General features: G+C 39.2%; 1 protein-coding gene and 1 long non-coding RNA gene across 3 annotated transcripts; one reads left to right on the top strand and one right to left on the bottom strand.

The window, feature by feature from the left end:
* Positions 1-1,170: 1,170 nt before the first annotated feature.
* Positions 1,171-7,968, bottom strand: LOC126640457 (uncharacterized). The gene is made up of 3 exons (XR_007629044.1): positions 7,564-7,968; positions 4,567-4,663; positions 1,171-3,771 (listed from the first exon to the last, which is right to left on the bottom strand). It is a non-coding gene; the product is annotated as an uncharacterized LOC126640457 (long non-coding RNA).
* A 42-nt stretch (positions 7,969-8,010) lies between these two features.
* EDARADD (EDAR associated via death domain) lies at positions 8,011-25,178 on the top strand. Of its 2 annotated transcripts, none has more exons than XM_050316259.1 (6): positions 8,011-8,156; positions 12,270-12,328; positions 13,988-14,027; positions 16,953-17,041; positions 19,781-19,826; positions 22,309-25,178. In XM_050316259.1, exons 1-6 carry the CDS (start codon positions 8,126-8,128, stop codon positions 22,683-22,685), a joined length of 642 nt encoding a protein of 213 aa, XP_050172216.1. In that variant the 5' UTR covers positions 8,011-8,125; the 3' UTR covers positions 22,686-25,178. The 2 variants fall into 2 exon arrangements, with proteins under 2 accessions (XP_050172216.1, XP_050172215.1); XM_050316258.1 differs by having other exon boundaries at positions 8,038-8,156; positions 12,267-12,328.
* Positions 25,179-27,043: the final 1,865 nt, after the last annotated feature.

Genomic DNA, 27,043 nt, shown 5'->3' with positions numbered 1-27,043 from the left:
TAAATCTGGTCCAACTCTGAACAACCCAGTCCAGACCTGTATCAATCAGTTTGGCCCAGTCCATCCCAGTGTAACCCAGCAGGCTGGGGCTGTGCTATCCCAGCACTACAGGGATGATTTGAGCAAGGCCACGGTTCCCCTGCCCCACTGATGGGTTTATGGCGTTAGTGGAGCCCACGTCCAGCCTTCAGCTGGGTGTCCAACAGAGACTCAAAGTACTTCCAGAGACTTCCCACCTCCCTGCTGCTGGGAAGTGCCCTTGAGGTGGCTGTGTTGGACGCTCAGAGGATTTTTTTCTTTTATGTTAAACTGCTCATTTCCCTCTGCATGGCCACGTTAATGAGAAGCTATTTAGATGAGGATGGGCACACCTAATTTTTTATTTTTAGAAGCAAGAAGCAAGATAGGGAATAGGGCTTTGCTTTGTCTGGTTCTCTCACCTGTTCCCTATGAGAGCAAGGCTGGAAACTAATGAAGAAGCTCCAGAGTCCCTCGACCCTTTTGTTTTTGTTTTGTTTTACTGTTTTGTTGTTGGTTCTGGTTTTGGTTTTTTGGTACTCTCTACCCCCCATCCTATTTTTTTTTTCCAGTGGAGGCACAGGCTCCTGTGTAGCAAATTGAAGCCTACCAGAGAGGGAGGAGATGCTTTCAGATGTAGTTTCAGTAGAGTTAAGATAATGAAATGCTGAGTTGTGTGCAAAGAGGCACTCCTGTTTCCCTCTCTTTTCCTATCCCATGTGTCTGAGCTAGCAGTCCTGAAGTTGCATGTTGAATCCATTCAGCTCCTTAGGAAAATGTTTGGGGTTTTCTTCCCTGCTTGGGATGATTTTCTGCCAGACCAGCCAACTAAACTGACTCACTGTATGTCTGATTCATTCCTCAACCCGATCCAGTGGAAAAGGCCAGGATACAAATCCTGGTGGGAAGAAGACAAGGTAGGACCATTCCTTGCAGTGGCTACTTGCTGTTTTTTTACTGACCCCATAGGGAGACAGTCTGACACTTAAGAGGTTGAAAGTTCCAGTATGACATCAATTGAATTTGTCTACCTGTGCTTCACCAATAGCTGTTGGATCTGATCTAAGACTGTACTGTGGCTTCTTTCTAGTTTCTTTTAATTTTTTTTTTTTTAAAGCCCAAACAGCTCAGAACCAAGCTGTTGGTCCTGACAGTTCAAAGTTTATATGTAAATTATTTCCAGAACTGAAAAAAGTGATATTCCTGTGGAAAAACACGAGTGTTGCACTGAGTTAATGTGCAGGGTTGCTGGAATTAGGATTTTGTTTTCAGGTCAGATGCCAACTGAGGCTCTTCTTACAGCCTTTCAGTTAGAGAATACTGCTTTACTGGAATGTGGAGATGAGCTTTAAGCTTTAAAACTGGGGTAACTATTTCAGAGAGCTTCAAAGATTTTAGATTGACCATTGTTATTTACTTATAAATTAATTCAGATTAGTTTTGCATTATATTTGTCCTTAAATGCCAGTATGTCACAGATTTTTGCATTGCTGAAAATGGCTTGAAGAAATGGTGTCTAGGAATTACAGAGAGCATAAAATAAAGTAGGTAGTAGTTTGATAGTCTGGTTCCAGAGAGATGATGTAACTGCTCCTTTCTTGCCCCTCTGGAGTACAGGCAGTACATCTGTCATGTGGAAACGACTAAATGAGAACCTATTCCTACTTTCAGCATCAGTGGACCAATACATTTGCTAGATGTTTGAGAAGAAATGGCAGAACAGCTAATGCTAATGTTTACATTGCCATAGTTTGCTCTCAGTATCAGTACTCCATACTTTATCGCAAGTGGTTTGTTCTTCTCACAAAGGAACCGTTTCTGTTCAGCAGATTAAGGTGAATTCATTGTATTAGTTTGCCTTTTGTACCTGTGATACTGGAACAAAGTTTCTATGATGAGTATTTTAAAAAGCCCCCAAACCTTGGAAGAATCAAGCACATGCACTGTCACACACTTGGGCTGCCTAAAGGACTATACAAGTTAGATGTAAAGTACCATATTTTTAAAGTCATACTGTTCACTTAGTTGTCAGTTCAGAACACTTTATGTTAGTCACAGAAGGTACTTTACTTCTTCACCTCTGAAGTGCTTGTATCAGAAGTCAGTAGTGGTTTAGTTTTTTACTGCCATATTAGAAAGACAAGGAATTTGCTGTAAAAATGTACAAGGACTTATTTTAAAAGGAAAAGAAATTGTTTCTTGTATACATAAGTATTATCTGCTATACCAGAACTGGATGTAGCTGAATACAGTTTTCTTAACTCTAGGGTATTTTCAATCTTATTTCATGTTTTAGTGTTGAGTTAAATCTATGAATGCTACTTTGGTAGTGGAATAAAAATGTGTAAGAAAACACCCCAAACAGGAAAATCCTAATGTAGGATTTCTTTGTGAAATCAGTTTCAGGAAATAGCTGCAGAAGAAACAGTCTTCCAATTACAGTCAAAACCTAACAGCATATTACAAAGCTCTGAGTATCTACTTAGGGTCTTTCTTTTAAAGAAATTTGTCATGATGTTGTGATATTTTAGCAGGGACTGAGAAAAAACCTTTACCAGGGAGGGAGATAATCATAGTTTACAGCTTACCGGGGTCACGAAGAGTATGGCCTATATATTTAATTTTTTAATGTTGTTGGCATAAGAACAAATATCTCCTCTGACTTCATAATATGCATTCCTGTTAAAAATGTTGACAGTTCTATTTGCAAGCTCTAACATTTTCTTTCTATGTGCAAGCAAAGAAAGGTTCGAACATGGGAACTAAAAACTTTATTCTGTATTCATAAATAAGAATTAAATAATGCATATCAGAGTCACCTCTTCCTCATGACAATGCTGTTCCTTTGAGTGGGCAAAGATCTGGGTGCACCAGAGAGTGACAGACAGTCTTTTAGCAAATCTGTAATTACCAAACATGCCTCTGGCCTGCAGAGAGGACACAGTGGGACCTGAAACTGATCAAGCCCTGCTACTGTCAGCTCCACTGGTGCTTTTTAGCCAGGTCTTATTTGGCAGAATTGAGTTTATGCACTCTGGTTGTAGATAGAAATAATAATCTACAGTCATCAACTGTGTAAAAATGGATATTAGAGATTATTACGGACTAATTTAAGTGAACATACAAGGCAAAAGAGGATGGTGTCACATTTCATGTTAGGAGAAGCTTGGTAAATCCCAGCTGCTTTGTCAAGTTCATGAACTAGATTCAGTAATCTGAAACGTGGATTTTTATTTTGAATTTTTTTGCCCTTGAAACTTTTGCCTTTATTTATTTTTCCAAATTAACATTTGAGTGAGGCCTTCCTAAACTTAGGAGAGTAAACCAGAGGAATCAATATGTCACAAACTTCTGTTTAAGTCTGGCAAACAGCAGCGGTGGGAGGGCAGTGCCTGTTGAGCAATGGAACATCTTGTGGTAGTCTAGATTTAATGATACAGCAAGGCACAGCTGTGGGTAAGAACTTTCGGTAAGCCACCTGATGTAAGTACAGAAAGCAGACAAGTAGCAGGGCACTTGAGTCCTGCGGTCTGTCAGGCCTTCTAAAACTGAAGAACTTGAACAGTCTTACCCGTTTTGTCCCGCTGTCATTAGGCCTGATATGTTCCCTTGCAAGTCATGCTTCACTGAGTCCTGTTCCCACCTACTGATGTCTGCCTTAAAACCACAACATATGTTCAAGTCTGAGGCAACAGGTACAAATAACTTTTGAGAAGTACCCATGGATGTCGAGGGTTAGGGCAGGAGTGTGGCCTGTAAATGGCAAAACAATATGTCACATTCAGTATGCTGGAAAAAAAGGTAAATTTTTAATAAGAAAACTGCATACAGCAGTATCTTCACAGTGACTCTGAGGAAAAGGGAAGGAAAGGTAGAATGCACTGAAAAAGAAAGAAGAGCAAACTACAAGGAGGGAGTACCTTTTTTTTGGAAAGTTTTTGTAGCTGGTGAAAAACTAACTACAAATCTTAGCTATAAACCTGTATTGTCATTTCCATGTTTCATGTGTGGGTGTTACAGTTGGATGCTAAGAAACTGCATTGTGTAGTATATAACAGCACTATCTGAATGAAGGGTAGAAGTAATGTATGGAGTCTTAGTGTCATTCCTGTACCTATAATTTTTTAAGAAGGAATGCTAACAAAGAAATAAGTCTACGAGCTCTGTCAAACTGCTGAATATAGTGGTAGCAGATGAACATACATAATCTTGTTTACAAAACCGCCTAAGATTTGTGCACTTGCACTTTCTGTATACGTACTTATCTGTCAACAAATCTGACCACGAGGTATAGATCTCAGCTAAATTGTACACTGATGGAAACAAGCAGCCAGGCAGGGGGACCGTGATAGTGTCCCTGCAGAGAGATAAGCTGCAGCCTGTAATTGATCGTATTAGGCTCTGTTTCAAAATGTCAATCTAGAGAAAGCAAGGTTTTACTGTTTCTGTGGTGTCTGTTTGATTTGGACACAGCACAGCTCCTGGAGTGGTGGGAACATTCCCATATCATGCAGTCCTGTCAGGCAAACAAATTATCCACAGGCTTACATAAGATGGTCTTGGTGTGCGTCATTTCTTATATTTTCTCCATATAATGCTGCTTCTGTCAAATAAATGTCAAAATCGTGACGTTCCTGTAAAAGAACTGTAAGAGAACAGACCAGTATAATTATTGGCAAAGAAAATAGCTTTAACTTTTTAGCTGCTGGTTTATTATTCCTACTCCAAAACAGTCTCAAAATTTTCAAGAACTGTTCTAGCAATTCTCTGAAGGTACTGACAGCTGAAAGCTATCTACAGGACACCTGGGAGAGAAAATGCAGGGAGGTTTTTCCTCAATCTACTGAAACACATCAAGGGTGAAGAGTTTATGTTGACATAGAAGTATTTTACTCAATATGAACTTCCTTAAATGAAGATATCTGAGATGTAGAAAGCAAACAGATGAGAAAGAATAAACAAGGTTGCCATGCAGTTCTGACAGGCCCACGGTTACTGCGTCTATTGGCAACCCTTGTTGCCGGGTGGTGGGAAGGTTACTGTTCCACTGAGTTATAGTGGCATTTGTCATCTGGAACAAAAGCTCTTTATTTCCATGGGGTAAAGCCACAGAGTATCAGTTGGGAAAACAGTTTTGGAGTTTTTGGTTTGTTTGTGGTTGTTTATGGTTGATTGTTTTTGTTTTGTTTTGTTGAGTTTTTGTTGTTGTGTTTGTTTGGGTTTTGTTTTGTTTTGGTTGCTTTGTGGCTCTGTTTTTTTTGGGGGGAGATGGCAATAATATTTTCCAGAAGAGGAATATATTGCCCATCGTTTTGTCTTCAGTCTTGTGCGCAGAAGGTGGGAAACCCCTTGAGACTGTGGATTAATTGCTATTTCAAACAATAAACTATCCAGCTATATATTACCAGATAGTTTGTAGATCTTTGAGAAAAGCCTCTGTCCTCATCAAAGATGACTAGGGTTTTTTTGATGGAGCCAGGAAAGGAGTGAGAAGAGATCTGTGTAGACTTAATTTGTAAAAACTGTTTGAAATTATTAATTCTGTATTTGAGTGAAAATTTACAAAATCCTGAACTCTTCCCATTATGATTAGTTATGCTGAGTTTTGTAGCTTACAGGGTTACAGTAAGGTAAGAGATAGATTGTACTTATGTATAGACATTTGATGAGAAAGTTAATCCAGCATTTTAGAGAATGCTGTTACCTAAAGTTATCTTATTCTGGACTCAGCTTTTATGATACAGTTGTATTTAGTTTTGCCAAAATAATTCCTGGCTTTCTGGACAGGTCAGTTAGCTAAGTAACAAACAAAGATTTCTATAGCACTTATTAAAGAGTGATACAAGAACAGACATGCAACAACCAAAATAATCTGTACTGTTGACAGTGCTCTATTTATAAGTAATTGCAGGCTCCTTCTTCAGTACTAGGAAAAAAATGTTAAATTATGATGACTAACCTAGGTTTTGAGGCAGTAATACTATCTAGACTATTCATTTCTATTATTAAATTTCATTATTTTAAAGAGTTCTTCATGGATCTGTTTCAAATTGAAAAGCCAATGCCATTTATAGATACACTTTTTAAAATACATGATTTTTAGCAGCATTAACCAGTTTTGGCTGTGGCACAAATGTTGTTCCACCAAAATTATTTTGTTACTGTTTACTGAAATAATTTTCTAATCCTAATGTAGGAAGATTTCAGGTTGTAAGCTATCAGAAGAATAAATGTCTATGTTGGTGGTAAAACCTGACTTAGCCCCCAACACCAACGCTTTATAGCCTTCTGTAGTTTACAGATATGTATGTAAAAATAGTACACTCAGGATATTTTGAAGGAAATTAATGGATACATTTTTATATAGCTTGTACATATATATATCCAAAGTTTTCGCAGTCACTATGTCTACTTCTGAAGTTAAGACCAGTAGTTTTTGAACAGCACGCAGAGGCAATGCATACCTGTAGGTCTCTGGGGCAGATACGACATTCATTTTATCGAGGCATAAATTTGTTAGGTTTAAAATCTAAAAAAATTTTAGCTGTACTGTGGGTTTGTCATTTGTCACAGTTATAGAAGAGACTCCAACTATTACTGTAGCATGTGTGCAGATCTGTGTAGGTAAGAATAAGCTTTTTCTGCTCTCAACCTAATTATCCATCACTGAAACCATTGTGCCTCTAAGGAAATCTAGAGAAACCCACAGAATCAGCAATTTTATTTCTAATTAGACTTGATGTTACCCTTTTAAACTAAGAAATGCCTCTGTTCTTTGAGAATGAGTTTCAATATTAATATGGAAGCAATGAGAGTCAACCGATACCTTGAACAGCCAGACTCCAATAATATGCCTAAAAAAAATCCTTCATTTTTTACACACCATGAATTGCAGAAATCTTAGTGATTTGTTACCTGTACCTTGGAGATTAAAATATATAAATATACACGTACATGTTTGTGTGTATAACCCAGTGGTGAAGGCCCCATTTATCTCAGATGAAATAAGGGTGATGCTCTTAATCTGCTAAATGCCATGTCTGTACTTTCACTGGTAGGATGATTCAGAGGTAAGAGCTCTCCTCCAAACTACTTATTCTTTTACAAGAATTCTCAAATTCAACAACAGAACCACTGAAAAACATTTTTTAATGCTTTATGAACTTTTGGTTATGCCAGTGTAAGCCAGTGGGCTGAAATGGAGCTCTCCCAGTGTCACAGAATAGAATCTGTCTGTAAAGTTACCTTGTTAATAAGGGAGCCAGGTGGCTAACTCTCAAATGTAATCTTTCTAATGGTATATTCAGTTATGCTGGCTTCTTTTGCTTATGGTACAATAAATAGCAATACATAATATTTCTCATTTAGAAAGTGATTTCATGCACAGACTCTCTTTAAGAAACCTGCGTTACTTTTATACTGAAACCTTAAGTGAGAGAATTTGCCAGAGATGACAGTGGAGTCCCAAAGCATTTACATCCAGAAGTTTTAACATCGTCGTGATACTGGAAGCGACTGTAGCACAAGAGGACGAATTTTAAATACCTGCGAGAAACCAGTGCAGTTTATGATCGTTGCTTTGCCGTGCTCGCGTCGGTAAACTCTCTCCGTGCACGTTGAGCCACCTGCAGGTGCGCCTCGAACCCTAATGCATACCGCCTTTCTCTGCCTGAAGGCAGCGATCTCAGTGCCTTATTACCCCTAAGAGAGGGCGAGAGAGCACTTGATTTTATGCTTTTGCAGTGACTTACATTAGGTCCAAACTAGCATTACTTGAGGGGTCCTATATGCACACCCCCTCCCGCCCTCCCGTGTGTGGTGTTAGGAAAACACGGCGTTTTCACACAGCACAGCCCGGAGGAGCTAACTCGACGTTTCCGCCGGAGCGCGGTGTCTCCCGCTAGGAAACGCGGGCTCCCGGCGGACGCTCCGGCGGGCGTCGAGGGGTGGGACCTGCCTTCTTTTCCCTGCCTCCACCTGTGGCTCCCGGGAGCGCCCTACCTGCGGCGGGGCGGCGCAGGAAGGGGGCGGCGCGGCGGGGCGGCGGTTCCGGGCACGTCGGCGAGCCCAGCGCCTTCCTCGCACCGGGACCCGCCGCCGGCCCCCCATGGCTGCTCCGCAGGACCCGCTGCCCCCAGGTGAGGACCCGCCGCGGGGAGCCGGGCGGGCGGGGGGCGCGCCGAGGGGCGGCGGCGGCTCCCGGGGTCCCCACGGGTCCGGGACGGGCGCTGTGCGGGGCGCGGCCCGCGGCGAGCACCCCCGCGCTGGGGTGACTCAGGGGAGCCGGGTGAGGAGCGTAGCCCCGGCTGGGATGAAACGGGTTTGCTGGTTGCTCCTTTCCCCCTCCGCACACGCTAATTAAGCGTGGTAATAATTTATCATGTGCCCCGCTGATGTGCTTTAGTGCAACTTGGCTTGTCAAGCCTGCTCCAGTGTTTTAGCGTGTGAGTGAGTTTGCGCTGGTTTAACAGCACGTTAAAAAAGACATTTTCTTAGAATCCCAGAGTTTGAGCGGTTAGGAAGTCCGCACACTTTAACTTACACAGCTAATGGTGTAAATGACTTTTGAGTACCTCATCTGAGGTGTGCCAGCATCACAGTTTTCTCCTACTTATCTGCTCAGACAGGGACAAAATTTTGAGTAGTTAGCAGTAAACAAAACTGCACAAGCGCTGATGGACTCAGAGTTTTTTAGAGAGCTGATTATTCTAATACAATTTGCTGTATTTCCTCCTCTTACTAAAATCTAAAATTCAGATGCCTTTAGTCAAAGAACCATTATTGATTTGAGTTACAGGGTTCATCTTTATTAACAACATTAGTATTAGGGTGATAATTTTGTTTAAGTTGCACTAAGTTGAACTATTAATGTGTGTGCCCAGCCTTGGTGTGAAAGGGGTCTCATTATGTGCATGGTTGAACTACCTAACTATGGTCCACCTTACATGCTTCACTCACTGATGATGGTGTCAAGGCTGTGTTGCAAGGAAGAAATTGTAACGGGGGAATTCTGTCTTTGCTACATAGTGCTTTGTGAATCCCCTCCTGCTTAAAGGTTAAAGCCGAGGTCTATACTACTCACCTTCAGAATTCCTTCCAGTGCAAAGATGAAAAGCAGATACAGAATTGACAAACTGTTTGTGCTGGTAAGTGCACAGCACTGCATCCACACTGTAGTTCAGGTGTTGCACAGAGAGCAACGATGGGCTCTGGTACAAGTTGGCTGCTCTTCGTGCAGACTGGTTGTACTGGATGGGCCCAGGCAGAGCTGTAGCAGCCGCTGGGCAGTGTGCAGGTGCAGCAGTGTGCAGTGAACCTTGGAAGCAACCATCAAATCTGACTTATGACTGTCCGAGACAATTTGCATGTGCTGATTTATGTCCATCTGAGTCAACTCACCTGAGGTTCCCTGTAGAAGTGTGGGGAAGTAAATGTAGGCCAGTGGCTGTGTGCTGTCAGTGGGGAGTATGGTGATAGTGATTTTTTTGAGGGATCCCAGGTGATGTTATGAAGCTGTCTGTGAAAGTAACTGTGAAATCAGACAGTATGCACTGAATAGTCAGTCAGATGATACCCTCATTTCCTGTTGGCCTTTCAGCATGCAAAACTGTGGATGGTTTACATTTGAGGTAAACAGAGAACTACCCTCCCTGCTGCTTTGTGCACTTGTGTCCAGCTGTATGACATGAGCTGCAGAATGTTGTGGGAGATCTATGTGGGAAAGAGGAGGGGACATGGCATTTTAATTGTGTTATTCACCATTAAATATTAAGTCTGCTTTTCAGATTATCTGCCTATTGTCAGTGGCCAACAAGACCACGGTGAATCATCTACAGTCCAGTTTATTGAGTCTTTAATCTTAGGTACAAATATTCATAAACATACATACCACTTACAGAAAATGTTGGGACTTGGTTGTACTCTGCAACCTAAAAACCATGGAAGTCAATGTTCATCATGAAGAACTGGAAAAAAGGGAAGAAATTGAGAAATAGGGAAAGAAACAGTTTTGAAATGTTTTTCAGGATGGATACTAAGCAAGAAAGATGCAGAGTCATAGATTCGTGTGTGTGTGTTTCTGAGTGAACATAGCAGGAATCAAAGGTACCCCATCACCTCTTGTAGAGACACCCTGGAGTTTGTCAAGTCCTTGTTTCAAATGCCAATATTCTTGGAGCTTCTCCCATTTTTTCAGTGCTTCCGTGTGGATCACAGAAAGTAAGTTCCCAGTGCCATAATGTACCTTGGTCGTATCTTGGAGATGTAACAGAGGATAGGGGACAAAGCCCTTACCTAAGTAGCTACATAGCCAACAAGGTTGATCGACATTCTGTGGGGTCTGCTTTCATCTACCTCCTCTTACATTGGTTGCATGCTTTGCCATTGGGTTTGAATGGAAAAACAGGGAGACTAGGGATGCCTGTGTTGGCCTTTTTCCCTAGAGCCTTTGGTTGCCAATGCCTCCTTATTTTTCAGCTTTCCTTTACAGCGTGGGCTTCTCTTTGCCCCAGCTTCCTTTCCAGATCCTCTGCAGCTTTACACTATAGTTCCCACAAGGAACCTCCATTTTTGGACCTACTTTTTGTGCAATGTCTTATGACAACTTATTGTATTTTCTTATGTCTCAGTGACTCTCATCCTCTCTGCATTTGAGTTGGGAAGCTTATGTGCTTCAGTTTGTGCTGACTTGCTATCACGGCAGGCTTTATCCAGATCATTCTGTTAATACCATATTTCTGGAGCAGGGATTTCATATTTACCAAAAGGGGCATGTGTGACAAGAATATGGGGTTTTGGTAGGGTTGTTTTTTTCTCTTTTGCATATGGCTTCCTGAACTGCAGTGTGAACGATGCTCATCTGAAATTTCATAGTCCCCTGCCTTTTCAAAGCATTTAGTGTGTCTCTGTGCGAAGACTCTGCTCAAGCCTTGTCGTCTGACCCCTCTGATGACATGCCACCTGCCTGGACAATGCCTGTGGATTTCCCGTGGGCTCTAGTGCTGAGAAAGGCTCTATCTGGCATCACAGAGAGGAGCTGGGCGCCACACTGAACACCCAGGAACTTCTGCTGGTGAGGCTGCCTCACAGAAGCAGAAGGGAGAACAGCTCTGTCCCACTGCTCCCACCTTTTTTATTTTCAGTGTGTTGGATTATCTTGCATTGTTTTACACTTTATCTTGCTCTCTTGTGTTGAGTAGATTTGTAGGATTAGGTCCCAAAATAAACAATTATGCTAAATTTGAGTTGGTTAGAATAATGTCTGTGTAACTTCTGTGCTATTTTGGGGCTCAGTGTTTATTTATACTGTGCATTTTGTAGTTAATTTCTTGGACTGTGTTCGAAATGCATTATTTTTTTATATTTGGGAGAAGGTAATCACCAAATATTGATTCCAATCACCTCTTACTGGTTGCAGCTGAAAACTTTTATTTTGTACTTGTAGTAAGTACGAGGACTTTTAGTGAGAGTGACAAAATCGGAATGAAGATCTTACTACATAATTTAAAATGCTTTTCAATTTTTAGGAACATTGATGCTAATCAACAGAAGACATTTCTTGAAAGCATGGCAGGATGATGTTAAATTAGAGGAGTGGTTTTGTGAATCCTGACTTCTGTAGAGATTTGTTTTAGATTCTCTGTGCAGTTGTGATCAGTATCTCCCTATTATTAAGTTTAGTCATTGATGCAGAGGGGTTGACATTTCATGATCACCTGCAGATACTTTGAAGATTTATTTTTTGCATTCTTTTGGTGTCAATATAGTTGAAGTTTATTATTCTATTGTATACAAATAATATTTTCCTCAAATATGTTTTTTAATTAGGTTACTACAATCTGCTGCTTGTAGTAGTATTAATTTTTGTTGTAGTGGGTATGTTTCCTGTTTGAATTATTTTTTTGAGGAAAAAGTGGAGAGCTGTCACTGAGAGAACAGAACTCAGCTTTTAGAAAATTTACTGGATTTTATTCTTTATTACTGAATTGTTTTGTGATTTTTTTTTAACTAAAAATAATTTTTTAAAAAGTCTATCTTTTGTTAACTTAGAGTTGGGTTTCGTTGTTGCATGTAGTTTCTCATCTGCGTGCTACTAGCTCTTTCCAGTTTGCCATGTTTTCTTGTGGAAATGTAATCCGTGTAATGGCTGCATAGCTGTGCTTTATCTTGGTCAGACAAAGAAGCAAAATATGAATTGGCAGACAGAAACACTTTGATGATTACGTAGTGATAAAACTTTCTTATTCCAGCAGATCATGCAGCAAAAGAGCCGGTGGAGGATACAGATCCAAGCACTCTTTCCTTAACAATGGTATGCGTTTCTGGTCTAATACAGTTCAAATCATTATAGCTCTCTATGGTTATGTAATGCAGAAGTGGGGTAAAAACTTTCAAGGATGCTAACTCTAAATAAGGATTTTGCTTATTGGTATGATTGCATAAACAAATTTTAATTTACTAACCTTGTGCAGTTAAAGTGTAAATAAAAATACCAATCAGTGCATCAGCTGAGGCTATGATAGCGCCAGCTTTTTAATTAAAAAAACCCCAAGAACCGAAAAAAATCAGTGCTGACGTTCTTCTATCTATATAGTTTGGAGGGATAAGAAAACTCATCTAGGGCCTATAATTTCAATTGTGCTAAGATGTTATTCCTTCTTGTGCCAGATGAGTTGAAGTCGTGGAAAGGTAGTACCAAAGAGCAGTGCCTTTGGCAGGCACGGGTGAACCTAGGGAGGGACCAAAGAGAGCCCTCTAGTGCTTACTGGCAGAGGAACATCGTTTAGGACAAGTGTCTTAAGATATTGAGCATTCCAGTCTAATGCTGAGGTAGGAGTATTTCTGCTGGGGTAGAAGGAATCTGAAAGTGTTTTAAATGTGGGGTTATTTTGGTTTTGATTGGGGTTTTTTTGTTTGTTTTGTTTGTTTGGTGGGTTTTTTTAGTGTTGCTATGGATTATTTATTCTGGGGGAAAATTTACAGCGCCATGTATCCCAGGGCAAATGTCAAATGTAGTTATGTAAACAGATTGAAATGCATTAGTTTATTTTATGAATGGCAAGTGAGCAAATTATTTCTTTGTCTTGGTGTCTTCTTCTTGTTTTGAAGCTTTGCAACAGGGACTCTGCAGGAAACTCTGAAAATTTCACTAGTACTTTAATGCTGAGGCTTCACTGGGATCCATTATTGCAGTATGTTTATGTGCATTTGTGCTTGCAGGTTTTAATAAAAACTATAGACTTTGTGTTTGTTTTTGTGGACTGAGTAAATTAGATACTGTATTTTGCCAAGGGGAATTTTTTTTTTTAAAGGTGAGGGGAAGTTGCTATGTCTGAAACATGAAGTTTCTTTAACACACACCCCCACCATTAAGCTAAGATCTATGAATTTGTTTTCTTGGTTAAGAGCTTCTTTAAAAGCCACACCTACTTTTGCATAAGGTTGAGGGTCATAGGGAAGGTTATAACATGCCCAGAAATCAGTAGCTATCTCCTTAGACTCAGTAATAATAATTTTCTATTGCATCTTAGTTGACTATTTAAGTTTAGAAAAGAAGGGGCAGATATTTCTTTTTCTTTTTTTCTTCTTTTTTTCCATACAGTAATATTTTATCAAAAGCTGCCAAAAGAACATTTGAAATAATCTCTGTTCCTCCTGGTATGCATTACCTTTTCGAGATTATTTTGCTACTTAAGTGCAAAATTTCTTTCCCAACCTCTGCTATTTCACTAGTAAGTAATAACTTTAAAAATACGGTAGCAATCTCTGTTACTTTTGCATGTGGTAATCAGAATTGCTGGTAGCCTCTCAGTTACCAGGTAAGAAGAGTGTTACTGTATCTGATGGGGAACAGATCAACTACTAGCATCTTAAGTGATGCAACTATAATTACAGAATTTTATATACTCTTTCTCCAGCACAATTACACTTGAAATAACAGGTATCTGTGTTTCTTGCCTTTTTGTGACAGACTGAAAAATATCCTGTCCAAGACACAGGAGTGCCTAAAGGTAAGTATTGTGAATTCTGTCTATTCAGGTGTCATAGATATGTGTTATTATATGGAATAAACCCAGTGGTGTTATCCAAAGATTGAAATACTCATACTTTTTCCTAGATGTGTGTTTTCCATGTAATATCCTCTTCTGTATTTTTAAGGTCAGTTTGGTGTGTATATCTAACTTTTGAAATTTCCTTCCAAAGTTTAGTTTTGATCTAAAAGCCAATCTATAACTATCATCAGAAGATCTGGGTTCTCAGGCTGGAAGGAAAATACAGTGGTGCCATCGAAGAACAGTGTTCAGGCAACAGATGGTAGAGGCATCATAATGTTAGAAGGTGGCTTTGAAGAGATTACTAGTGCCTTCAGGTTGGCAGAAATATAACCAAGAAATACCATTCAGGTCTTCTGCTTCTGATTGCCTTCAGCAGGTGTTAATGCCATCTACTTGGGATCCTACTATTAGGTCAACTCTTCACGAGTTGTTGCCTCTCCTCACTGAAAATGCAGAGAGCGAGTGCAGGTTCCGTATTGCACTGAAGTAGAATACATGGATTACACAGTGTGAATATCACCTTTATGGTCTCCTCGATATGTGGGGTGTTTTTTAGTTTTTTGTCATCCCAGGCTTCACCACTGGGCATTGTGCAGGGAATGCGTGGGCAGGGGCTCAGCTGAGAAGCCCTCTGCAGGTAGTGTGTTCTCTGTCCTGTGTTGCACAGCAGGTCTGCAAGGGGACAGTCACAGACAACGGAAACTTCTGTTGAGGAGTGTGAGCAGTATACCACTGGGTTTAGAGAAAGGTGGGAGGTTATTCTGGGGACTTGAGGAAGCCAGCTAGAGGAAATAATAATCTTTTCCGAAGTGCTACTCAATAGAGAAGTACAACACAGGATGAAGACTATTTGAAATCATAAACTACTTTCTCCTTATTTGCAGGCAGGTGGTTTGGTCCTTCAGAATCTTTTATTAGCACTAAAACAATTACACTGTAGCATTCTTTTCCATGTCCTGTTTTTTATTTCACCCATGGTATTAGGATCTCCTCAAAATTAATTAGATAATTCCTAAATTTTAAATTTGTCAAAGTTGGTTCAAATCTGAAATTGCATGTTTTAAATGGATTTAATTTAAAAAGGAAAGTTAAGATGGAAGTAGAAATGTCAACATGAAAGGAAGTGAAATCAGTTTATATTTATAGTTTCAACTTCCTCTTGCTAAGTGTAAGAAGATGTAAATACTAATATAAAAATATAGCTTGACATTCCCCCTTTGTAGTTGAAAGTGATACAAATACCTCTTAATATTCCATTCATTTCCATGATTTCAATTTTTTTTCTGAGAATGACTTTTCATAACTATTTCTATAAAAATACAGACTTAGAAATACGAACCTGTGAGATAAAAGGTGTAACAGATGTGCAGGTCTGATTCTGCGTAACACACAATTATGTTCGCTTCAGATGTAATGCTTGAATAGACAGTACATTGGTAAGAGTGGCTGTCTGTTGCTTTTACAGCTAAATTAATTAATGGGCCACTTTGGTTCCATAACTTATTAAAGTTCTTGGCACCCTCTACTGATTATGAAATAAAGGGGAGTTGTGGGAACTTTTTATCTTGCAGGGGTAGTCTTAATGCTTATCGTGATTTGATTATAATTCTACCTGCCATCAAATATTGAGCAAATTTCAGACGTACTGTTTCCACAAATTTGATGTCCATGCTCTTCATTTTCAGACAGAATTTTTTGTTTCGTTTTGGGGTTTTGTCTTTGTTTCTGAATCTATAGTAATAAAGAATAACAATAATCCTTACTAAACATTGTAAGGATTTCACCCCTGACCCTGCTAGGGGTGAAATACTATTTGGCTTTAAGTTTCAACAGTCTTATAAATCCAGAAAAAGAGGAAAATAATGATTTTGGTCTTTTTTTCTTGCAAGTGTAAGGATGCGTTTTTGATTCAGATAAATTTATTGAGCGAGATAAGGAAATATGTCTTCTTTCTGTTATCTGATGATTTGTAAAGATAATAGATGTTCTTTAATGAGATCTTTCCACTAGGCAAACAGCAAATGGAAATGTACCAGCACTACAAAGGCAGTCACCACCATGGAGCATTCATTTGTGTAAAAACATGTGGAATATAACCTCTTTTAAGCTTTTGTTAATGGTTGGTCAGCATCTGACGCAGGGCAATGATGCAAATGGTTTGATGAGGAGGACCTTATTAACCAAACAGAGTGAAATTTTTCCATTTGCACAAGGTTCACAAAGGGTTTATGTATCCCTTCTATCCCATTTTGAGGACTGAAGTGATGCTTGAAAGGTTAATAGAGTTTGTGCTGTAATGGGGAATGCTGTGCTTTACAGTGGAGTATCAGGGCACTTGATAAACACACTTTGAAATGTACTGTTTCAGTGCTTCAGAAAACTCCTGTGCAGTAGAAATAGGTAGGATGAGCCCAGTTCACAAAGGGACAGAATAAAAAGTAATTATTTATACGGTATATATTTCAACAACTATCACACACTAAGTGTGATGAGAAAAACAAAACGAAAACTCTAGTGACTTGTGACAGTATCTTCAGCCTACTCTGATGTATTGGTTCAGTTAATATCCTGTAGTCAGCTTTCTGAAATAAGAACATGACTCTTGCTTTACAAGTAGCGTGGTGTTTGTTTAGAAGACAACTGCTACCCTCATAGCTAATCTCTGCAAGGATTATATTTCTTCACACAGTTATACTCTGCATGATTGTTACAGTCTCTTATGATTTAATATTTTCGTCTTATAATCTAGCACTTCCCAGTGCCTGACCATGATATGGAGTTAAATTTTGTATGTTAGACACCTATAATTTATGTTTGATAGTCTTACTATTTAAACTTGTATTTGGGTGGGAGACCAGTGTTTCACATTCTTTGTCTTAGATGAGGAATACCTAACAGATCAAGTTACTTTGGAAATTGCATCTGTGAACATCAAGACCCTTACATCAGATTCTGGCCTAATCCAACAGGTAAGAAAAATGATACTTGAATGTGAAATAAGTTATTGCTGTTGATTAAGTATTTTAACAAATAAATATATTTTCAGATTATATCTGGAGAGCACAGAATTACTCAGTAAAAGAGACCAGAAATAGGTTCTCTTTCCAAGAGTTCAGTGAAGTGAGCTTTTGTGGAGAAGAACAAAGATTATTTTATCATTAACATAAACTTTTTAGTTTAAATAGGTTTTGATTAGTGTGTAGATACTCTGAAGAAGAGACAGCAAATAGTAAGGCTTTGTCATGCATGCTGTCCCTCTTTCTTGTTGAAAATAGAGCCAGGGCAGAGAATAAGTGAAGAAGTAAGGAATCCTACGTTTTGCCCTTTGGGAGGCATTTGACTGTTTTGCTTTCATTTTGAGATGCTGCTCTTCCCACAGTTTAAACACTCTCCATTATCTGTGACATCTTACATTGCCACAGAATGGACAATGCTGAGTGACTCCCATGCTCCATGGTTATCATATTTCAAGTGAACGTTATTTGCTGAATTTCAAATTGATTCTCTTTGGGTTGAGCAGAAAACTTGAAGAAGAAAAATGAATGAGCATTTTCCAGCGAGACGAAGAATTAAAAGGAGTTCCTTATGCCAGAGTCCCAGCTGAATTTCATCAGAAACAAACATGGGTTTGGTATGCGTTTCACAGATGATGGAGGTAACAGTTCATTCCCATCATCAAGAAGAGAGCATTTATTAACAGCAAAGATAATTCAGTGTATCAGGGTGTTAATGGTTCCACAGAACTGGAAAACTTTCTGCTTACCTTCAGACTGTGCTTAGGTTTATGGCTTTGATTAGATCCATAGCCCATCCACTGTGTGCTTAAGAATGCCTTTTTTTCATGGGCAGTAACACTGCACTGTCTTACTGCAATTACATTACAAGAAAATGATCTTGAATAAACCCACTTGCATCTGTCTTGATAAAAGTGGATAATGACTGATTGGTAAAAATATGAATTTTGAAAACAGATGTATGGCACAGGTAAGTATCCCTGCTTTACTTTGTACCTTTTCCCATACTGCCCACTCTTGTGTTTTTTTAATCACAAGACGTGTATAATGACATAAAGGCATTTAGGTATCAGCTTTCACAATACAGTTTGAACTTTCATGAGTTCATCAAGTCCAGGAAACGTTACTGAAGGTCAGGATAGCAACTAAGTGAACAGCATCTGCTTTTTTTTTTAATATAATTTGCTTGTTTGTGTCTTTTGAAGTAGATCTCTGGGGAGGCTGAGCTGCGCTGGGAAGTTCTTCTTTCTCCCAGTGGGTTATCTTTCTGGGAGTTTGCTCCTCAGGGCTCAGTAATAATATTCTACTTTTTTAAGGAATTTGTGGGAGTGAAGACAATTACTATAATCAGGATCTTTATATTTAGTTTTTCCTAAACTTTGAGTGCTCACGTGTTGCTACAAAGGCCAACTTTAAGTTTAAAAAAGCACTGTCCAGATAAAGCTGTTGTGGAGCCAGTGGAAAAGTAAATTAGTAGAAGATAATGGCAACATTTATCCTGTTGCAATTGGCATGTGCAGTGTTAGATCTCTCTTGAGCAGAGAGCAGACATTTTGATGTTGCGTGTGTGATCTTGCCGTTTTCAAGGAATAAAGAAATGCTGAAAATAGTATGCAAATTTTTCCTTTCCTAACAAAGTCTGTAAATATTTTGAAGATAGTTCACCTACTTTATAACTGGGTTGTGAACATATGCAAATTCACCTAAAGAACTGGAAGTGCCTATATTCTATTTTTAATGGATTTCTTAGTAAAGAGGGTGTAGCAGGTAGGAATAGAGTATCTTATTACACTGTATTTTTACCCATATAACGACTTGTGTTTGCATGCACAATGTTAAGAAGCCTGCTGTGATAGTTTTGGAAGAATGACATGATACAAAAAAATCAACAATACTTTACTGCAGCTATCTAAGGGGAAAATCCCCTTTTACTTTCATCTTTAAATCCTCAGCAGAGGAAAGCTATTTCATCTGGCTCCACACCCGCATAGTTAAAATAAGGGGAGCTGCAGTTTCCCGCAGTTCTAGGATCAAGGGCTGTCTTCCAGATTTTAGATGTTCCTAAGTAGTTGAATTTTAATGTTACAACGTGTGTTACAGTCTGATGTTGCTAAGAATTTCATTATGTTTAATTAGTAAGCAAAAAACCACTGAGGTTTACTTGGAACAGAAGGAGGGTTACATCTGAGCCAGCAGAAATGTTCAAATCAACATGTTGTCTAAAAAAGCTTCCTAGGCATGTAAAGAAGTTTGTAAAAAAAGCTCCCCCACTTTTCCTAGATCAATGAAACAATCCCTCACTACTGCATTTAACAGGCAAAGTCCTTGTTTTTTTCTGATAACAAAACATTTAAAAATATTTAGTCAAAGCATAGAAATTGTTGAACAGCTGTTGAGGATTAAGAGCAAATTATTCAAAAGATATAATACTATAGCATATTATTAATAAAGATGCAATTGTTCAGTGAATACAACCAACAGCGTAGTTCTGTGAGCCAAAGCATGCAAATGCTGTCTGAAAAGACTGCAGATTGTCAGAAATTCCTCAAAACCTTATATATTCCCTGTTTGACTTTAAAAGAATCCCGAGCTACTTGTAAGTAATCTCTTGCCAGTTGCAAATTAGCCAAATAACTATTCTAGTGTTCCAGTACATTGTTTTATTTTGATTTATATTTGTTTTCTGCTTTGTAGCCAGAAGACAAAGACACGCAAAACCATACTGACGAATCACTTTCAGGTAACGTGTCAGCTTTCTTGTTCTATGTATTTTATTCTTAGATTTTCTTTGAAAGTACTTTATTAAAAACTGCTGTTTGTCATAACCAAGAACTGCCTGGGTAACCAGTATTTACGGACCTCATTTCATGACCTGTGTCATTTACAGTTTCCCCTTTGTTCTGAGAGGTTGGTGATCAATAATGCAAACCATACAAAGTGTGTAACTTGGGTTTTCCAAATGCATGTAGTACATCCACTTTTAGAAATAGTCTGTAAATAGCTGTTGGGAGAGAGCAAGAGTGGCAGTAGGCTGTGGGGGCTTATCCCATAATTGTATGAGCCCTGCTGTGGGAGGGATATGTGTGTGTGTGTGTGTATGACATGCAGTTCTCTCAGTCTAACAATAAGAAATGAGAGTTTTCTATAAGTAAAACAAGCTTGTCCTATCACGTAGCATCAGGATCATGCAATTAGTTGGGTAGGTCAGTCATTTGCTTGTCAGTGTCTAACATGGGGCATCTTAGACAAGCAGGATTCTTTATGATGCTTTTGATAGTCTTGCAGATGGTATAGCACAAGAAGCAGGTTGGTTTAGTTTTGTTTACTTATAACTGTGCCCTTTCACAGGGGTGTTTTCTTTACCCCTTCTTCCCTGCTTTTATTGGAGGATAAAACTTACTCTGGAATCCCTGCCAGAGTAAATAAGATGAAGTTCAGATAGGGTGCTCTCCTGCCCTTTTTGCTCAGCCAGAACTTTGATTGGATTATATTCATTTTGCCTTGTTTGTATAAGTAAATGTTGGTATGAATGAGGCAAGAAAACTTTGTCTCACTTCAGCAAGAGCCTAGGGTGCACAAGAAGAACAGAAGAGTTAAAATACATATTTCTCTAGAGAACAGCTGTGAGGTCTGTGGAATACCTGTGAGCAAACATGTCACCAGAACATGATTCCCCTTAGGAGGGAATCTGAGCATTTGCATGAAGTTATGTGTCTGCAGCACCGTTGTTACTGCATGTCCTAGCTTGTTGAAAACTTCAGAAGTTGTCTTTGGCCTGCTAAAAGAGCAACCTGATGAGCAGTCTTACAAAAATAACAATAGCCTGTTCTTTCCTTAAAAACAAAGTACAAAGTGCATGCAGACACTACATTCAGCTCACTATTTGATGGTCTTTCTGGATTTTTCACGCAATCTGACAATAATTACCGCAAATAAATTAATAATAATTTAAAACAAAAAAAAAGCCACAAACCCTACAAACAAACAACTTTAACAGATGCTGTTGTTCGTATGAGTAGGTTACACTAACTTTACCAGAGATACAGTTCAGGCTTCTGATCCAGCACTTGTAAATTGTGTGTCACTGTTTTCTGTTGTTTTTAATCAATCTTTTGATTAATATCAGCCCCTTTTTGAAAAAGTCTCATCCCGAGTAGGACTAGTTATTTCCCTATTTAAAGCTGTACAGGGAGGCTGGAGTACAGAAGCTTTAGAAAATGCTTCTAGGATGTGTCCATTATCTTTAGAGAGATCAAATTCTCCCTACTTTCAAGAAGGAGCAAGGAGAGTTAACGTCATATCTGCAGCCAAAATGCTGATTCCATGTCCTACATCACTGCAGTGTTAAAGGTTTTGGTACTGGTGTTTAACTAGAGGTATGACTAGAACAGGTTTCCACATGCTTTTATGGGCTATTAATATATAATACGGTCTGACAACACCACATTGTTCACACTGCTGCAGAGATAATGTGCGTAAGAGACCTCTAAATGATGATATTTGGTATTTGATGCAGATTTTAGAACATATCACCACCTCTTTCCAGCAACTTGATATTTCTATTTTTCTCACACATGGAAAAGTATGCACTTTATTCCTTTCAATAATGCACATTTCAAATGGGCTTCCTTGGTAGAATAGGGACAGCTATTATTGCAATAGCCCTTACAAAGCAAAGGAACATTTCCACTTTTTCATTGTGATAAAGTACTAGGTGTTTGGAACTGTCAGAAGAGATTCTCCTGGGGCACGTATTTCATGTTGCTATGAAGGCAGCAGATTAGAAATGCAAAACCTTTTCTTTATCCTACAACACACATATGCAAGATGCACAAAATGCATATATAATCCTGTTGGTGATGTAGGTGGGGGTTATGGCTGATTTGAGGAAGCAACTAGTTCCAAAAACACAAAAGGGGAATATCCTAGCTCACACACTGCATTGAATCCTATGTCTTTTCTATAGAAGTATAAATATGGTGCTTTCAAAATTACTGTCCTTTTGATTGAAGCCACTGCATATAGCAAAGAGAGAAGTTTTAGGAAGTTAATTTCATGAGTTCTTCATAGGGAAAGGCATTGCATGTCACTGTTCTGACTTCTTCAGAAGTGATTCACAGGAATGTAATACTCTTCAACTATTTTTACTCTTAACTTTTAGTTCCCGGTGAAACCACAGCAATAGATCCTAACTTCTCCCCATGTAATGGTTTTCACTGCAGATCTCAAGAAAACCTGCAAGGAAAATGTCACCTGCTCCTTGTGCTTATTCCGTGCACCAACCATCAGTGACATGCTCAATGATGAGGACTTGTTGTACACAGTGAGGCTAAAGCTGGATCCCTGCCACCCAACAGTGAAAAACTGGAGAAATTTAGCAAGCAAGTGGGGGATGACTTATGATGAATTGTGTTTCCTTGAACAGAAGCCCCAGAGTCCCACCTTGGAGTTCTTGCTACGGAATAGTGACCGGACTGTGGAGCAGCTGATTGATCTCTGTAAATTTTATAAGAGAATTGATGTTGTGAAAGTGCTGCTGAAATGGGTGGAGGAGGAATGGCCCAAGAGAGGGAACAGAACTTACCAGAATGACTTCTAGGTCAAAGGCAGTTGTTAGTCCGTATGTATTAAATGCTGGGAGTAGCTGCCATTAATACATTGGAAGTTTCCCTTGCAAGAGAGAGAAAGCCTGTACTGACAGTTTGTATACTGTGTCAGCCTTATCTACTGTATACACATATGTAAGCTCTGTACCCTCAGGGTTGCAAAGATAATCTTCCAAAAGGGGATGGAGTCATCCAGGTTGTGTTCTTGAGCCTACAAATTCCTTCAGCTTCTTTGCTGCTGTTGGTAGGCTTCCTAAGCAGAAGAGGAATGAAAAAGCCAGACCACTGGTTTTACTGCAGCAGTTGTGAACCATGTCAGCTGTGTTCTGCTGCTGTTCTGTGGCTAAAGCCACAATTAGAAGGCAAGTCTCTTGGCCTTACTGGCAACCCTTCCACAATTTTGTCTCTTCTACCTAGTAGAAGATGAGATTTTTTTTTTTTTTCATTTTTTGTTCTTTTTTTTAAGCTTTGTGACACTGTTTTTGGCACAGGAACACCTCAGTGTTCCAAGCAGCAATTTGGATTTGCACGTTACAATTAATTCAAGGTTTCAACATTACATTTGAGCAAATTAAGCTTTAAGTCTCTTTTATAAACAAGAATATATTTGCCCTATGAAGAAATCGCGCAATTCAGAGAGACTTTATAACCCATAATCTCCAGGGCTCAAAAAACCCAATTAAAATGCTCTATACTTAAAATTACTTTCCAAAGTTTTGAAGACAGTGTGCACGTATCAAATGCCTCTCACTTTCCAGTGTGAGAGGCTAATGCCTCACTCACAGGATATCGTTAATATTGACTATAACTTCCCTTTACACAGGCTGTGGTTTTCTTTACAGTCCTGTGGGTTGACCTACCTTCTGCCCCACACCAAGGTAGTTGCACACTTGTGTGAAACTAGCACTGTGTATTGATTAGAGCCACTCTTAATGGAAAATTACCAGGTGAATTCACCTGCAGTACAGGTGGAGGGTTATTAAAGCACTTATTAGTTGTTTAGACTGATGTTTTTCAAAGGATTTGGATACTCTGAATTACACTGTTTACACTTTAAATTAATCAGAAATCAGTCTTTTTCCTGCCATTCTTCTGACATCTCAGGCAATACTAGTATGTACATAGGTGTATATACCAAAGCACTGGTGAATAGTATGTCAAGACATGTGGGGTAAAACTAGAATGGGCTGCTGGCTGATGCGCTGTTTACTTTCTGTAGTAGAAATAATAAGAATTAGTAGCAAAGCTAAGGGAGATCTAATGCTGTATACTTACTTTCCTATTGTAAGAGAATGAAAAAGGACCTCTAGTAATACTTTACTATAGATACTGAGCGATATGGTTACAAAGGAGCTAGAAGTAAAGATTAACATTTTGAGTGTCAGGCACTAGTTCTGGGGTGGCATAAATTAAGTTTATTGTCATGACTTCAAGAAGCTGAAAATCTTGTTTCAAGGTGGAAAGAGTGACCTAAATTTGAGGTTTGAATTTTTTATTTTTTTAGAAAAGACTGGAATTTTTAATAACTTTTTTCAAAAAAGCTGCTACTGTTTAAAACTCTTTAGTTTTCTATCTGTATTTTAAGGAGGAAGTTGTACTGCTGTATCTTGTTGGGGCTGCAGTTCAAATGTTTTGCATTCCTCTTCCAGGTACTGGAGTTTCCTGATAGATGTCTGTCAACTCTAACTTTTGCAAATAATCTTCTGCCCTAAGTTAATGCTCTAGATTCAGCTTTGAGGACTGTTGTTGTGGCTGGGCTCTCTGCTATTTTCAGTTCCTACAGAGGTATCCACTGCCTACGTGCAAATAGCTCATAATGCAGCTTGTCCAACAAAATCCCCATACCCTGGGCCAACTGCATACATGATTTAGGATCGTATGTCTGTGTGTCAAGTTTTAATTCTGAGTGATGAGTGCTGGCATGTGTGCCAAAGGCTCTTCCCTCCCATAGCTTACCACAGCTATATAGATCCAGTCCAGCAAGGAGCTGGAACCCTCACCTAAGATTCAGAATGGGAATAAAAAATGATGCAGCAGCATTCCTGAATCAATGTGTTCAACTGAAATCAATCCCTCTTCCTGTTTCCTGGCTAAAACTTGTAAAATTTTCCAGAAATGCTGATGTCTTCTGGAGATGAGTTCTGATCCCTCAAAGCTCTTGAAAACTCAATGTCAGCTGCAAGGGTTCATGTCTAATGGAAATAAAGCTGCTTCTGAGAGTACATGGGTGGATTCTGTATAAATACAGCTCTGAAGAGTGAAAATGTTAGCCTTAAACTTCACCACACACTGGATTATTTGTTAGTATACTTGAAATACTTTTCTTCCTCTTTGTATGTCATAAACGGAGATGTACACACTTCTTTTTTTCTCAGTTTTGTATCTTTTTACAAGAAATTGGTTCTGAGTGTTTGGTTTATTCTTATATCTTCTGTTATAATGTATGCTATTTTTACAGAAATATAGATTGTCAATGTTTGACTTTATTGGTTTTGTTTTTATTACAGCTAGGAACACTGCTGTTTTCTTTCTCACCAGTCACCTTGGAACCCATGAACTATCAACTAGTTGTGCTGTGTAAAAAACATCTTGTATATGAAATTCATGACTCCTTAAAGCACTTACATTTGCAACCGATACTGCTGTTCAAGAAAGGAAGATGCATTTTTCAATCTATTCTATATGAAAAGTTAGTACATTTTGACAAGATGATAAACAAAGAGGTTTATCTAGACACTTGCAGTGGAGTTACTAACTACAGAGAGGTATGAAATCTATACTGGATGAACTTTTCCTGAATTAATAACCAGTTGGGCAATGGACACTAAAAAGTCTCTAATAGGCTATCAGTTTTATTGTATCTTTCTCCTATTCCTGTATGAGACCTGCTCTCCCTTCAGGGATTTCCTGTTTTTTGGCTGCCATCTCTGTTCCTGCAGGATTATCAGTTGCCTCTCCCACCCACTTTATCTTCTATGAAGCTGCCCAAGCCCCTGTACTCTCTCATTCCTGCAGCTTTGCCTAAGACCTGATGAGCTTAATAACTGTTTTTCCATGGCAAACTTACAGTGCTGTGCTCCAGGAGCACCGAGTTTTGCTGTGTGGTCAACTATGGGGCATTCCCAGCAAAATGGTGACAGTGTTCAGTTGCCTCACTCGCTGCATGCCCCTCAAAAGTCCCTTTTGATCTGTGGGGAGGCATGCAGGATGGATTGGGGACTGTCCTTTGGAAGCCTACCGTAAAGAATAGGGTAGTCAGCATGGCCCCAGATGCTTGCTTCAAAATAAGTTGTACAGCAACCGTAAACCAGACTTCTTCCCAAACCACTGCTGAATAATGGAGAGCTGCAACTCTGCCTGGACAGCGCTTTGTGCAAGAGACTGCATGTTTTCCACTGTCTCAGTCTGCCTCCCACAATTCCAAGTGAAGCTGTTAGCTTCACTCACAAGAGGAAAAAGAATGTAAATTCTTATATGTGGTTGTTTAAGTTAGGGTAACCCTCTTGACTTATGGCCAGACATAGTTGGAAATTATTTGTCAGACAGCAGAATTGTTTAAACAAGGTCAAAGAAAGTGCATGGCATTTATAATAACTTACAGAGCAGCCTGCTTGTGTAATTTTTGCATCATATCATGTTCTTCCATCCATGAAGGCAAAGCAATTTGTTATTCATAACTAATTTCAATATATTTTGCAAACTTTAAGTTTTGGGTCAGTTTTGGACAGAGGGCAGAACACCATTAAATGAGGACTTGGACTTTTTGCCTTTTTGACAAAAAAATGCTTTGTCTAGCCCCTGAGTTCACCTAGTGTTGATTACAGAACTGTGGTCGGTTGGCCTTAAGTAGATAGGAAAGGTATGGATCTACTGGTCAGACAGGCTGAATATAAGCAGCACTATGAAGAACTTATTTGGAAAGGGGAGTCTGTAGTATTTGGTTGCCTCTATTTTTGTTGAGGACTGAGACTGATTCCATCTTAAAAGAAGTGATCAGAAAGAGAAGTTTGCAGCTTTGGGAAAGGCTTGCTGTACCTTCTGTTAGGGGCAGAGGGGCAATTAAACAGCTGGACAGACCTACTAGCTTGTTTGATCTCTGCATTTTACATTTGTAAATGGTGATTCTTGATTTCAAAGGCAGGTCGTTTGGGTAAATATGTATTTGTTATTGTGGTAATGAGAGTTGCATGGGATTCCTAAATGTGACAAAACAGTGCAAGCCTTGCTAGGATGGAATCAGCAAGGTTGGCTTTAGCCTTTTGGAACTTCAGCGTGAAATTATTGCTGTGTTGAATTTTTTTCAGGCTTTGTTTATTGGCCTACACAGTGCTATGAAGACGAGGATTAAAAC

The sequence above is a fragment of the Myiozetetes cayanensis genome, unplaced genomic scaffold (genome assembly GCF_022539395.1).
Source record: "Myiozetetes cayanensis isolate MyiCay16 unplaced genomic scaffold, myiCay2020 scf2-11, whole genome shotgun sequence".
Lineage (NCBI taxonomy): Eukaryota > Metazoa > Chordata > Aves > Passeriformes > Tyrannidae > Myiozetetes > Myiozetetes cayanensis.
The sequence above is the reverse complement of the archived record's forward strand: the minus strand, read 5'-3'. Positions and strand labels throughout refer to the sequence as shown.

Coding starts and splice junctions, on each gene's coding strand:
- EDARADD (XM_050316258.1), top strand. CDS start 8,126: ATGGCTGCTCCGCAGGACCCGCTGCCCCCAG. Junction 17,042..19,780: donor ATTCTGGCCTAATCCAACAG/GTAAGAAAAATG, acceptor TCTGCTTTGTAG/CCAGAAGACAAAGACACGCA. Junction 19,827..22,308: donor TACTGACGAATCACTTTCAG/GTAACGTGTCAG, acceptor TTTTCACTGCAG/ATCTCAAGAAAACCTGCAAG.